General features: G+C 38.2%; 1 protein-coding gene across 2 annotated transcripts in view; it reads right to left on the bottom strand.

The window, feature by feature from the left end:
* The window catches only part of adcy2a (adenylate cyclase 2a), a 37580-nt gene that overhangs the window by 6825 nt on the left and 15168 nt on the right, over window positions 1-15587 (bottom strand). For both annotated transcript variants that reach the window (XM_016668375.1, XM_007572085.2), the window contains exons 4-19: window positions 13155-13304; window positions 12280-12428; window positions 11764-11875; window positions 11266-11393; window positions 10184-10342; window positions 9892-10024; window positions 9639-9815; window positions 9486-9529; window positions 9282-9362; window positions 8484-8553; window positions 8190-8287; window positions 8019-8103; window positions 4368-4505; window positions 3419-3538; window positions 3108-3292; window positions 776-860 (exon numbers count right to left, since the gene is read on the bottom strand). In XM_016668375.1, coding sequence (XP_016523861.1) covers window positions 776-860; window positions 3108-3292; window positions 3419-3538; window positions 4368-4505; window positions 8019-8103; window positions 8190-8287; window positions 8484-8553; window positions 9282-9362; window positions 9486-9529; window positions 9639-9815; window positions 9892-10024; window positions 10184-10342; window positions 11266-11393; window positions 11764-11875; window positions 12280-12428; window positions 13155-13304 — 1914 coding nt within the window. The remainder of the gene's footprint in view (window positions 1-775; window positions 861-3107; window positions 3293-3418; window positions 3539-4367; window positions 4506-8018; window positions 8104-8189; window positions 8288-8483; window positions 8554-9281; window positions 9363-9485; window positions 9530-9638; window positions 9816-9891; window positions 10025-10183; window positions 10343-11265; window positions 11394-11763; window positions 11876-12279; window positions 12429-13154; window positions 13305-15587) is intronic.

The raw sequence follows: 15587 nt of genomic DNA, 5'->3' as shown, positions 1-15587 counted from the left end.
AAAAAAAAACCCTTTGAAGTAACATGAGACATTGTGAAAATAAACAAAAATCAGGTGGTTACTTCAGTGTAGCTCTCTGAAACCTGGTGGCATATCTTTGAGGGAAACTAAAGCCTCTTTAGAATCCACAGGAATGCTAATGCTCTAATGTTTTACCTAGTATGAATACATCAAACAATAAGGATGCTCAGAAAGCATCCTCAGTCCCATCTCTGGTTTGAAATTCAGGAATTATGAATCTAGTACAGTTGATGGATTCTAATTACTCTGTGACGGAGTAATTATAGGCAAAAATAAGTTGATGTTGTGATGAATGATTTTCAGATTTAGTTTCCTGACTTGTTTGCCTGATGTTCTGGGAGAAGCTGAACAATCATGACAAACTATCCCATAGATTGTAATTAGGCAAACAACTTAATGTGTGTCTTAAAAAGAAAAGAAAAAAATAAAAACGAACCAGGGGCCTCATTAACTTTGTGTATGGGTAATTCTGAGCATTTAAATAAAAATAGTCTGACTAAGGAAAACAATGGAGTGACGCAGAAAGGGAGTTAGGAAGGCAAAGCTATATTTGGAATAGGGAGCCCAGGGAGCACAGAGCAGGAAGAATGGATTGAAAGAAACGAGAAAAATGTTTTTAGGCTGAAAAAAAGCTTAGTTGCATAAACAAACAAGTACACACAGGGAAAAAAAAGGTGCAGGTGTATTTTGGGACGTGTTTTAAAAGCTGTGCATCAGCTGAGCATCGGCTCATTTAAATCAAATCGAAGCTTACCTGTCTAGCAAGGACGAGCAGTGTGATGAAGAAGATGAAGAGAGAGATAGAGCCCATAGTCTTCAGGTCCTTGAGAACTCCTGGTCTTCAGGAGCAAAGAAGTGAAAAACATTGTGTTTGTTAGACATTTCGCAGATAATAGCAAAGCTAACTAATGAAAACGGATTAATGAAGAGCGAGCGAAAAATTAAAAGAGAAAATGATGAGATTAAGCTAATTACAAATCAAGATCACAATCAACACTGACGCGCTTTATGAATGGTTAGCAGAGCGTTTTATTTTAAGCTGCCACTCAGTCTTGACTGTCAATTCTGCTTTGCTGCGACAAGAGCTTGTTTACTATTGACATTTTACTGACTGCTTTCCACTGTAATGGTGCACGGTCGTTCGCTACAGCTACTTCTCAAAATCAAAACGAAGTTCCAACAGAGGACTACTGCGTCTTCTTTAATGCAAACATATCTTGTATCATTCGGGAATCCCTGTTCCAGTCTAACTCTCAGCTTACCAGAAATCATGAAAAAACAGCATTGCCCAATCACTTCATTCCTTTTTACAATATAAATGGAAAAATGTGATCTGAATAGAAGTAATCAGCTCATGACAAGGACACAGTAACAAAGATAGTGGTTACTTAGGTGCATTTCAGCTAGAGTGAAGCCGAGGCTTTTCTAATGTGTTTTTACACCTGGCATGTTCAATTCTAAAACCTGTTATGTGCTTGAAAAACTGAGACATAAACCAACATTTTCCACTAAAACCATAACAACTCATATCGTGTTATGTAAGAACGTGCACCATGAATGAAAAAAAAGAATGACATACATGAAGTTGCACATATATGCTGACATTGTAATGCTGGGAAACTAAAGGAATGTTAAACATGAAGGCTATTCAGCAGATAGCAAAGAAGATACATTGAATATCTACAGAAAGGGGACTTATTCAAATTTGGTTGAGTTAGGTCTTCATCAGCTCCCTGGCTTTTTATGAATTATGGCCTCTCTCAAGTCATATTTTCCAAAATGGGAGACTCTGTTCAAGTTTCCGCCACATTAATCATAAGGCAAGTCATCGGATCAATATATACATGCAAGATTAATTCAATTTTTTTATTATTTAAAAAATTCTCATTGATGCCAGCGGGATTTTCTAAGGGACTGAACTACAAACAATGTCATATCTCATGACAATAATATCAGCCACCTCAATATGAGAACTTCACATCCATCTTTATTCATTAGCACCCCCAGTTACTCCATTGGACATTTTCTTTGATGGCATTGGGAAATTATCTGCCTACTGAATAAATGATCTATTGGGTAAATGAAGCTGCAGCATCGCACTTTTGTAAATCTGAAGCTATACGCAGCATCATCACCAGGCTGCCACACGTATAAAAAGAAAGAAGAGATCCTGTACATTCTGCACATATATTCCAACAGAACATAAACAAGTGTCACTCAAATCCTGCTGCATTAATTCAACAATGACACAGCCGCATCTCAAGCTACACTATGCAGACACTCTGTCAGCACTGATGAAGATTTGCTGACATCAACAAGCTGAATAATTCAGACGGTTTCACAACTTAGGGGGGAAACCCCTGGACTTTAGACGGAGTATTTAACTTTCATTTGTAGAAATAAATTAAATGCTGGAATTATGGCTAAGGTAATGTACCATGACACAATACGCCAACTATTACACCGTTCATCCAAAGTATAGGAAACAATAAACTTTGTCATATAATAACTAGTTTCATTCATAAGTCGTGCACTGTTCTGCTAACCTTTAGAAGCAACCAATTTCCTGATGCACTCTGATACTGTAAAACGCATGAAATGAGTAAAATGGGAGTGTGATGCATTCACCTATTACGAATGCCTGCAGTATGTCACTCGGGCTTAATTCCCATTTAATCACTGGCGAGAGATGCCAACGTGTGCTTGATGTCCAGCTGGCATACATAAACTGAATTTTTCATTTCACCGAGACTCAGAAGGGCTCTTCCAGAGCTCTACATTTTTGTAGATGTGTTTAAACCCACCAGTCTCCAAGCTGCAGTTCAAAACATGCAGTTCAAGACTCCCGGATCACTAATTTGATGAAAATGTTTAGTTTGCTTTATTTTAATGTGGTTTCGCCTGATATTTACCTCTAATCTGCTACGTGGTTTTTTATTGTTATTAAGTAATTAACAGAACATAATGAACCTTGTACTAGAGCCGTTTTCTTTCTGTAATGAGGCTTACGTAATGAGGTGTGCAACAGACAGAAGTTTGTTGCTTTGCCTTCTAATGATTGCCTCACGTACATTCCTTCCACCTACCTGTCGATGCTTTCGGTCTTGTACAGGAATCTGCTGTACTCATCCAGCAGAGAGGCATGTGTTTGTAGAATAATAATGTTGTAGATCACCACTGCGGTCAACATTATAATCATCTTCAGCTCATAGTTTATCCTCAGAAACACCGAGCAAGAGATCAGGCCCAGGATGCAGCTGTAAATTAAATACTGAGCAGCACAGAGGGTTTGACAGACGGAGATGGAGATTAATTCCAGCATAATGAAAATAATGAAAGCAAGAAATAGAGAAACAATGACCATTATTCTCATAAAAATTGATTTGCACACACTTACGGGGAGGTAATAATTGTTTTTGCCCGAGAAGTTTATAAGCTGCCCAGTAGGGTAAAGCAGCGTTTCGTTAGAGGAGTTGTAAAGCAGAACCGGAGGGGATATGTCGTCTTCCAAAAAGAACTAGATGAAAATCAAACATTAAAACGTATTATTGCTTCCTTACAAAAGTAAAGAAAACAAAACAAAAAAACAGACAATAAAACAGTTCATCTGTGTGCTTTTCTCATCGGTATATGTGTATAAAGAACAAGCCAGAATTAAGACTCGCAGGACAAAAATACAATCTTGTTAGAGGCCAATTGTGACAACCATTCAATAATGTCCATTAATGGGAACCTGCAGGATAAAACAAGGATTGCTGTCCCACTGAGCACAGGGTAGATAATTTGGTTCACCCGCCCTGAGCGTCTGACCCGTGTCGGACGCAAAACATGATTATAATCTCTGGAATCGATTTGTGTGAAGGTCTAACCCAGGGGTCCTGACACCGTGTTTTATCACACAGCCAGCCCCGTCTCACGCCTCAGGCTACTGCTCCCCCCCTTCGTCGGAGCCTTTATGTATTCGTCTTTAGTCTCCAAAAAAGTAAAACTCAATCAGACACACCTATAAATTGATAAGTAATGAGCAATAAACATGCTATATATTGTCTTCTTATCAGTGTTGGGAAATAAGGTCGACATGGATATGAGCAGTGAAGATATAGTACTCATGAATATACGTATATACCATTTTTTTTAAAGGGAAATGTGCTTATTTTTCTTTAAAAGCCATAACAACAAAATCTGTTTATTTAAATCACGCATAAAACATTAACTCCATTCCGCTCTAATATTACTAGAGTCGCACAAAAAATAGGGCGACGTTTTTAAGACTGATACTTCATAGGGTGTGAAGTCGACGAGGTGTAACTTCTTTCTTAGAGCAGTACCTGCACATAAAAGCTTACCATGTTGATGACTGCCATTATGAGTATTAGAGCAGTGGTTGTCATGGTGAGAGTGATGCGGGGCCAAGGCTTGTTGGCAATAATAACTGATGACCTCAGCAGCCACATCCAAGAAGTAGATGCACTTTTATTGCAGTGCTGTAGGCACAAACACAAACACAAGACGGGATCAAGCTTGGCACGCCACAGGATTTTACAGCCACAGAACAGAAAGACCCCACAGATCAAACACAACTGGTAGTTTTAAAAGTTAAATAGTGCAAGTTATATATGTGGATGAGGAAAACCAACACACTACTATTTACTGGCTCAGGGGTGAAATATATTACAGTTCTTTTCACTGAATCTGATTTAAATGCTTCAGCAGCACCGATCCAAACATTTTAAGAGACCCACAGCTTCAGATGGCTTTTCAAGTAATTCTACCCTTTCATCGTTTTTCAAGACGAGTGGAAACCGTGGCACAAAATTAGCACATGTGATTACACTTTGAAACAAAATCAAAATCAGCAAATAGTTATTCGAATATCAACAGAATTCCCTCCTCTTTTTTTTTCTTTTTCTTTTTTTTTTTTTTTTTTTGACCGGGCTGTTTGTATGTAAGATTGCTTTTTTGGGAGAAATTTCAACACTTCTTACTGTTTCATAGCTTTCACTGAACAGGGTTTTATTGTGTCTATATAATGTTTATTGCTAAGCCTTTTACCCATGGAATGAAACCACGTGTCAATCAATTGATTTACTTTCTTTTTTTTTTTTTTTTACAACACTGTGAACTGCAGCTTAGTGTGATTTATTGTGGAACAGTGAGGAAATGATTATATATATATTTTTAATAAGTTTGAGTAGCTCAAGGATGTACATCACGTTCCAACATGCCAATAATTCCACAATGCATTACGTACCAGACTAGTAATAACTTAAAATGTAGACCAGGTAGATGGCTTTTTGATTTCAGTGCTAAATAACACAAAATGCATCAACTACACACCAAGGAGCCATGACATTAAACCCATGTCCACAACAGTGTGTTGGTCCCTCTTTTGCTGCTGAAATAGCCCTGAAGTGTTGAGGCCTTAGTCCTCTAGATCAAATGTTTCCTGTGGTTTCTGGTACAGGGCCGTCAGCACAAGATCCTTTATGTCCTGTAAATTACAAGCTGGAGCCTCGATGGGCTGAACTTGTTTACCCAAATCATCCCAGACAATGTTGACTGAACTATGTTCTGAACATTTTTGGAGGCCAAGTCAACACTTCCACAGCTTGTTGATGTGCTCTTCAAACCGTTTCTGAACAGCCACAACCATCAGAGAATACAGCTCCAAATAAAAGAAAGGCCTAAAGAAGAGTGATCAAGAAGTATATCAAAATAACATACACATTAAATGAGAAAAGCCAAGGTTTCCCAGCAGAACATTGTCCAAAGAATCACACCATCCACAAGGATGGAAAAAATCCAGATTTATCCAGCAAAATAACTGAATCGTAGCGTCTACCAGCTGAACTTTCTGCCAGTCACACCACGTGAAAGAAATACGACTCACTTTCTCCCATTGCTCTTTGATCCAGTTCTGATGCCCAGTCGTGCATGACCCCCCTTCCACCCTCCCCAAACCCCCACTGCAGGTTTAAATGCAACAACCTGAAATGCACTGTATATTCTGGCACCTTTCTACCAGCATTAAACCTTTTCACAACTTTATCTTTTTTGAACCACCTTTGATTGCCGCTGATGACTACAAATAAAATAATAGAATAACCCCATGGAGATATTCCAACCCCACAATCTGCTAATCACAGTTTGGGCCTGTCAAACTTTCTCAGTTCTTCGGCTCGTACAATTTTAACTACTTAGAGACAAACAATGCACTTCACCTTACCTTTCATTAATAACAGTACTGTGGCTGCTCACTTTAAGAATTGCAGCTTTTCCTTTTAATGGTCAACCTATGACTGTGTTCAATAAGGAAGAAAAACAGCAGGCGAGCACCCTGTCAGTGTAAATTAGCTGCACTTAAAAAGATATGAAAACCAGAATTCTGAACTTAAAAAAGCATTTACACCAACCATTCTGCAGATCTGGTACAAAGCACAATACACTTGTAAACTAAAATATGATTTCTTTTTTTTAAATATGCAAATACATGCAATGTTGGATTAATAGAATTAGTCTATTCAAAAGTTTACGTCTGAACTTAACACATTTTGTATGTGAAAGAAAACGTTTCCTGAAACGTGCCCACTATTAAGCGACTCATTGCTAACCACATGCAGTGAAGGGCAGCTTCTATTTGGCATCTCTTGAGAAACGGGTGCTAAAAACCTAAACATACAATCCTACAAAGACCTTAAATAACCTTTCAAAAGCATATGGGTGTTCCACAAAAACAGATATCCCAGAGGGAAACTTTGCAAAGTAAAACATAACTGAAAAATAATAATAAAAAAACAAACAAATGTTGCAAGGTTTAACTTTTGATACTGAGAGCTGCTGTGTTAGTTTTCAGGGAACATTCAGAGAGACCAGAGTTCAGAGCTAAAGAACAAAACATTCAGAAAACAGGGGGAACAACAACATGTGTAAGTCTGGAGCTGTTTAAATTTTACATTACCTTTTCATTTTTTAAAACCTTTTTTTTTCTTTCTCTTTTGTCCCTGCATTTGCATCCTGGTCTTTCAGAAGTTTTTGCAGTTTCAGTAAAAAAATGTCGAGCGGATTTCTATCGTACTAAATTGTCTCCTCGGCTTGTTCAATCTCATCTTCTTGTACCTTTGCCCTGCCCTGACAAAAAAATAAAAAGAATATTTGATTCTGCTGCATCATCTTAGACACAGCATGCAGACGTGCCACATCTTACAAAATATTTTGCTTGGCCTATTAATTCAACCCTCTGGAAATACCCTAACTGCCACCACCGTCAAAGAATGCGTCATGATTTTTCATAATGCTGCAATACTTTTAACAGACTGACATTATTCATTTTATTATTTATGCATCTCCCACGAGAGAACTTTTGCCTAATTCTCCAAACTAAGATTTATTCAGCTGCTGGGGATCATAAGCAAAAGTGCTGACTGTTCATAGTCAATGCGCATAACCCAACTGCAATGGCTAAAACTTGTTTCCTATCATTATTTTGATGACACTAGGAGGGGGAAAAAAATCCAAGGACAGTCATGCAAGAACAATGGCTCATACAAATACACAAAATGCATCAACACTGGTTTTGAACCTGAGCAACAACTCACTGTTTTCTCCAGCTCAACTAAGTAAAGACAACAATGGTTGGCTACAGGCTCATATCGTCCTGTGTTTAATTTCCAAGGAAAATAGCAATACAAGATTGTTAGTACTGCTACTGATGTCCAAAAACCATTTACACCTCAAAGACCAAAACGGCCAGTAACTGAACCGGATAATAAAGAATGATGACTGGAAACCATTCAAGAATAGTCACTTCCTGGCACTAATATAAACCAGGGAGTAGCACATTTTTATTGACTATTTCAAGAGTGATTAAAGATCAACTCTATTAGTGGATATGACTCTTCTTCTAACAAGCAGCTCTTTTTTCCTCTACAGCACTTTGTAGGCTTGTCAAAGCCTACATGTTTGTTTTAACTGAACACAGGAAAAATGACGTCACTCACCAATAGGTGTCCAACGAAACATATGAAGATTATCAAGGAGAGGGTGAGGAAGGCCATCCCAAATGATATTCCCAAAACGGCCGTTCTGAAAAAAAAAAACAAATGCAGAAATTAGCTCTGCAACGACATGGACTAATAAACATTATATATAACGAATTAAAGGTCACTCACTTTGGCAGGACCAAGACCTGCACGACAAAAATGCAGAAAAAGATCAAACAAGCGCAGGTGACGTAGTATTTAAAGGCAGGCAAGGTTGTTGCTCTGTACTAAAAAGGACAAAAGAAAACAAAAAGAAAAACTCATTATGTCAACAATTGTTTATCTTTTTAAGCAGCTTTGCAACTGTACTCAGACAGCATTTTTACGATGACAGACTGAATGCAGGCAAATGTAGCGAAAAGGGACCATTTTTGATGCATTATGTAATTGATTTCACCCAGACAGCGGCTGATCCCCGTTTACCTCTTTCTCCAAGGATCTGTTGTGAAAAAACAGCGATATTCGTTGAATGTCCTCAGACTTGAGCCACTGTCTAGGAAAAAAAAGTCACACAAAATACAGTCAAGCATAAAAAAAAATAAATAAATAAATAAATAACTGGACAAAATAGAAAAGACCCTAAAAGTAAATGGTCATATAACTGATACTTAAAATAATTACTGCATATGTTAAAACATTTGCCTTGAAAGTATGCAGGATCCATTATCTGTACAAGTACACCTAGCAAAAATTTTAGTATGTAAAAAATGTTCAATATTTTTTGTCTCTCATTTCAGAATCAGGGAGAAATGAAGCACAGCACCACTACTTTGGCAGAGCAGTCAGGTGCCAAGTCCTTTCTTTGGCACTACAGTGGTCTCTGTACACCTGCTCTGCCACTGAGCCACCTGGTGCCACAGGGCAGCCGCTAAGTCCTGCTGGAAAATAAAATCAGTGTCTCTATAAAGGCTGTCTGGAGAAGAAAGTTTCCTGGTAGATGACTGCATTGACTGTGAACTTCAGGGAAAACAGAGAATATAAGCGAGAGTGGATGACATAGCCAAATGTCAAACTAAAGCTCAGATATGGGAAATCAAAAGCAGACGTTTTCACTTAAAAACAATACACGTGACTCAAAAGGATACTTAGCAAGACCTATAATATGATAAAATCAAAGTTCAGACTTTTCTGGAAGGTGTAGAAACCCTGGATATAATACGGACAAGAACGTTTTATGATTATAATGCGTTCGATGAAAATAGGGTTTTCAAAAACACTTACTTTTGCGAATTTATTCCATCAAACGTCCTGATCATCCGTTCATTGAATTCCTCTTCAAACCGTTTCTTCTGAGACTTTGTCCTTTACAGGGAAAGAAAAAGTTCCAGGAAGAAAATATGTTCTGTGACAACGAGGCCTTTAGTGAAAATGTAGTCAACGGGCAACTTAGCATAAATATTTATCTGATAAAAGCAGAGCTTATACCGTTCCGGTCTACTCTGGAAATGATACTGTCCCTTCGGCACGACCTTAAAACAAAGCAAGAGAGGGAGAGGATAGGTTGGCATCAACAAATGTACCGCTCATCATAATGGCATTGGTTTAGAATGGAAAAACATAAAAATAAAAAATACACACAGAGGTGCTAATCTTGCCATTCTCGTTTGTCATGCTGTCTCTGTGGTGCAGGTTAGCAAAGGGCTTGGCTGCTCCCCACGACTCCAGGTAGCGGGTCATCCTGACTGAGGCTCTCATTTTAGCTCCATCCAGAGTGTGTCGGGGCCGATAATAATGCTGCGGGCTCCGACGCTCCACCTGAATGGAAGTAATGGGACTTTAAAGCATTTTCTCAACTGCCTCGCATTACGTTCGTTCAGTGGAAGTCCTGTACCTTTGGGTTGATAACAAGATAAGTGACGACACCATGTTCCTTTAGGTAAGGGTCTCTCTCCTGTCCATCTCCATCCTCAACCTTATAAGCACCATTAAGGTGCTCCAGCGTCACTGATGTGATGTGAACGCGCCTAGCAATGAATTGACGAGTCATTTATTTATTGGTAATATTTAATAATAGTAGGAATATTGCAACCGAGAGAATTTGACCTAGTAGATGAATCAAACTGTAAAGCCATCAGTTTATGGAACATTTACGACAGCAAGGTTTCTTTTGTTTTTTTACTCACCCTGGTACACCTCCTGCCTCCATATGATTGGCCAGTGTAACGTCATGTGACCAAACATCATACTGCCATTTTTGAAGTCCAATAACGCCACACAGGACATTTCCTGAATGCACGCCCACACGCATGTTGATGTCGACACCTGTAGCATCTCGTACTTTTCTGTAATGCATCAGAAGTTTGTATTTAATTAGGTAAATCAGAATCGATGCCTTCTTTCGCTGTTCAAAAATATTTTCCTCATAAACACATTTCTTTAACAAAAGTGTAGAAAACACAACTTCCCACGCACATGTGCACACAAAAGGAGAAATCTACATGTAAGTAGTGAAAACCAAATTTATACAGACTCAATAAAATGCACTGAGTTTTCCGAATAGTTTATATTTTTGCTGAAATTGAGAGAATTCAATATAACTTATTGTGTCTATAAAAGTTAAACTCTTATAGTTCATTTTGTTACCGGGTGTGTAATAACATGAACTAAAACAAAAACAGAAAATTCTTTAAAATACTCCTTTATAATACAGTTATTACAAAAGGCCATTTTCATATCAGTTGCCTCGCAAGTTCCCATCGCTGGGAAACAAAACTGCTACTGCTGGACGTTTAAAACTCCTGAAATATGGGCTGTGCTGTGGTGGCGCAGGGGTTAAGCACAGTCCACATATGGAGGCCTCAGTCCTCGACGTGGCCGTCACAGGTTCGATTCCCGGCCTGGCGACCTTTGTCACATGTCTTCCCTCTCTCTCATGACCCACTTTCCTGTCAACTAACTATCAAATAAAGGCCACTAGAGCCAATAAAACCTTAAAAAAAAAAAAAAAAAAAAACTTCTGACAAGCCTTTACAACCATTCCACCATCAGCTGAAAAGGCAAAAAAAGACAAAAAAATAGTGCCCTCTATGAGGAAGATGAACAGGAAAAGGCCAAGCATACCAATAACCCCTGATGCTAACTGTGGTAGCGCTATAACCTTGCTGAAACCTAAAAAACTTTGAAAGATGCAAAGGTAGACAAACATTACAGTAAAAGAGAAAATAAACAAGGTGGTAAATGTTACTGTTGTATATCTGCCACTTACTTGATGGCTTCACACATGTCCAGACCCATTTTCACACAGTTTTTAGCGTGGTTTGGCAAAGACTCCGGGAGCCCAGAGACACAGTAGTAACAGTCGCCAAGAATTTTGATTCGCATACATTCATTTTCCTGCACAGAGAAACCCACAGAAAAGTTACTGAAAGACCTTCCAAGTGGCCTTTTAAATGTAATCTCACCAAATCACCTTTTAAAGACCTTTCTGAGCTCATCACATTTTCTTCACCGTTAAGTACACGATAGGTGAAAATAAAATTTAGTCATGTTAACCACAGCAAATTGAATCACTAGGTGTAACTCTATATGAAATAATAGCCAGGGTAATGGTAAAAGACATTTGGATATGTGAGAGCAGGTTAGTTGACGTATAATTTGTGAGTTTGAATATCAGCTTTGTTACTTGGCATGCAGCAAAGCTGCCCAATCAGCGATGGTTAAGACCAATAAAAATATTGACCAGGATCTAAGAAAGGCTTTTTACCTTTGCAATTTGATCAAATTTGCCAAACAGCTCATTCAGCATGTGCACCAGTTCTCCCGGTGAGCAGTCACTGGCCAGGCGTGTGAATCCAACTATATCTGCATAAAGGATGCTAAAACGGCAAAAGAAATAATTCATTTTAGTCCATTTATGTTTCCCAGGAGGCAACATTGTTTTTTGTCATGAGCTAATTCAGATCCCCATTTGGCCAAACACTGTCACAACAACTATTTAATCTACTACAGATTTCTTCTGTTTTTTCCTTATTGAGACAATTAAATGTTTCTGATTAAGCTAGTGCCAATAATAGGCTTAATAATATCTAAGTAAATACAAAAAAAAAAAAAAAACAGCTGTTAAATATTTCATTTATTGAAAGAAGAACCTATATTTAGTCAGGTTATCGTTGTATGATAAAACTTGCTTGATCATTTGAAACATACTGTCAAAGAAAAACAAAAAAAAGCACTTTTTTTTTTTGACAGCACCATGCAAATAGTAAGAACATCTACATGCCTGACGTTGGTGTGCCTCTGGACGTAGAGGTTGTGAAAGTTGTTTGTGTTCTCAATCTGGCCAAAGTTCGGTCCCTTCAGCCTCTGAATGATCTCAGCTTTCATTACACGAGCAATGTGAGCTGGCAGTAGAGACAAAAGAAGACGTTCCTGAAGAGAGTAACACAAAGAAATACACAGAATGCACAAGTGTCATTATAAAGTCAAAACAAAAACTAATGGAAACATACTATTACGACGACTGGCATGCCAAACACCTACTTCAGCATTACAAATTTCTTTCTCTGTTTTGACTGAACCTACAAGAACTTCAGAAAACTCCAGCTTTTCGCCAGCTCCTTTCAAAGACTCTTCTGGACATAGAAGATTTGTAAAGCAAAGCTAAAAGGCATCAAAGCTAATACAACCCAGCTGACTGATGCTAATCTTTCCTCTGCACTATTTATAAGGCTCTGGTGGTTGTACGAGTCGTGGCTGCTGGCAAACGTTGCAGAGGGTTTCGGGTTTATGAGGAATTCACACAGCGTCGCCTGAAATTTTCAGACAAAATGCATGCACTTACTATACTGCAATGCACTTTGGTTAAAAGCCTCCTGTAAGCGGAATATATTACGAGTGCAGCAAGTGCTTAAAAAAAAAAAACTGCCTCTACACAAATACTACCATCTGTCATAAACAAAGCTGCGGCCAGCACTCCAGGGCCACTGCAAAACGCTTTAGCTATGGCCGTCGTGCTCAAAGTCGGTCCTCGAAGGGCTGGTGTCCCGCATATTTTAGTACTTTTCCTGGTTCAGCACAGCTAAATGATGGGACAACAACAGGCCTCTGCAGAACTCTGACATGCTGATTCCTCGCTAATCAAGGAGCATTAATTACCTGTTGTCTCTTTTCAAACTCCAGTTTAATGGGGGACTTGATGCAGTTGCAGGTGTCTTGGTAGGTCTGCTTCAGCGCCAACTCCATCAGATGCTTGTGGTACGCCCCAGCCATGTTCCCACAAATAAAAATAATAACATTGGCTAAAATCTGAGGAGATATGCAGACAGAAAGACAACGCTAAATCTCAAGTTCACAAAACCATGCTTAATTCAACAAGTCTAAAAAAAGTCTGGCGTTGCAAAATTTTGGAAAACTGAAAGTTTTGGATTTATTGAAGTTATAGTTCATTTTTAAAGATGGATAAATTCACTGATGAGGACAAACAATAAGGTTCAACATGGTAGCTGATATAATATAAAACAGAGTTGAATAACTTGGATGTTCTTCTGGGGTGAGGGGACGAAGAAAAGACATTGAGCCTGGGCATGTCCAGAATTATGATCACTGGACACAAATAAGCTGGAGGTAGTGCTGGAGATCAGGCGAAACCAACAAAACCAAGATGGAGTCATTGCTGAGGGTGAAAAGGGAACAAGTGGATGTGGAGATTAACAATCCACAGTCTGACAGCTTCAGAGTTAAGAGTTCTCTGCTGGGGAAAAACAAGAAAAAAAATGAATAAAAAAGGAACAAAAAAAAAAAGAAAATCACACTTCATTATGAAATAGGTGTACCACTTCTTGTACACCAATTACAAGAAGAAGTACAATTCTATGGCTACGTTGCACGCGATAGATTGCAAATAAATGATATTTTCATCTCGGTTGATATTAAATAATGCTCTCATAAAACCAGCTTAAAAACACCTGTAATAATCTCTTCCAGAAGAGAATTTGGATGGAATAAAGATTTAATGCAATCTTTTATTACACCTTGTATTAAAATCAAACAAATAAAAGCAAAACAACAATGCTGAAGAGAATGTGGTCACATCAATGTCCATCACATTAATGTCCTTTGGTCACGTGATAAATGACCCAATCGTGACTGACAAGCTGTTAATTATGAACAAAAACTAAGAAGAAAAACGAACAAATAAAAACGGCAAATGTTGGCATTTTATTTTACAGAAGCTCGACTCTGGGAAGAAGGGCAACTTCTCAATTCCTGAAGATAGTTAATGTCATTAGAGAAAGTGATTAGGACGCCTCTCTTTGAAGGTCTGCTGGCCATATTTGATTGGAAAGAGACTCCGAACTCACTAAAGGGACTACATTAAAAGCATTTGCCTTACAAAATTCTTCCGATTTTCCTTTTCTTCCAGATCTAAATATTTCAAATCATTACACAAACTAACATTAGAATGATGCATTGAGTAAAAAACAGAGGAGAATGGGGGATTTTTTTATTTTACATTTTAAATGATTTTCCTAATAAAGGGGGGAAAAATAACTATGCAAACTAATCTGGCTCTATGGTTTGGGATGACATCTTTTGAAACATGAAATGCACCGTTTTGGAAGGTGCTCAGCCTGTTACATCCTCTGTAAAGCTAACACAATATTGGAAAAAAAAAAACAAAACAAAAAAACCTAAATTGAAATGCGATGAAGGTACGCTGATGGTTTTGTGGTCGCTTTACTGATTCAGAACCTTGGCACCTTGCTATAAATAAGGAGACAATGAATTCTGCTCTCTAGCAGACAAAAAAAAGAAGAGCAGAGCAACCAGTTATTAGGTATGGATTGTGGATTATTCATTTTGTCACATAAGGCCTGGTTGGTTCAGTGAGTGTTTTTCCCTTAACATATGAAATCCTAATTTAAAACTATTTTTTTGTATGTGCTCTGGCTAGCTTAGTCTAATATTAAAATTAGTTTGATGGTAAACTAGACCTTTCCTTTTCCAACTTTTTTTTTTTTTTTTTGCAGCTGATTATGTAAAAAATCCAAAAGAAATCTATCCTGGTTGTACTTACAAAATGTGAAACAAAGAATGAACAATTTAAGAAATAAAATCCAATACATGTGAAATCAGATTACTTAATCTTTAGTTAGAAAAAAAGATAAAAGTATGTGAGCGTAACACCAATAATTAAAACATGTTCAGTTTCCACAAGATCACAGTAGAAGATGTGCATTCCAATTACTGCCCAATCTCCCACCTCCCTTTTCTGTCAAAAGTGCTGGAAAAGGCTGTTACCGCTCAGCTGCAGCTCCATCTACAACAACAATCTCTGTACGAGAAATTTCAGTCTGGGTTCCGTTCTGCTCACAGTACTGAGACCGCTTTGCTGAGAGTTACTAATGATGTCCTCATGGCAGCTGATACTGGTTCTACTTCTCTCCTTGTTCTGCTTGACCTTAGTGCAGCCTTTGACACTGTGGACCATAATATCCTCCTACACCGTCTTCATGTGGAGGTCGGTCTCTGTGACACTGTTCGGGACTGGCTTAAATCTTTCCTCTCCAATCGGCTGGAATGCGTTAG

The sequence above is a fragment of the Poecilia formosa genome, unplaced genomic scaffold, assembly GCF_000485575.1.
Source record: "Poecilia formosa unplaced genomic scaffold, Poecilia_formosa-5.1.2 Scaffold0, whole genome shotgun sequence".
Classification (NCBI taxonomy): domain Eukaryota; kingdom Metazoa; phylum Chordata; class Actinopteri; order Cyprinodontiformes; family Poeciliidae; genus Poecilia; species Poecilia formosa.
This window is presented reverse-complemented; position numbering and strand designations above follow the sequence as displayed.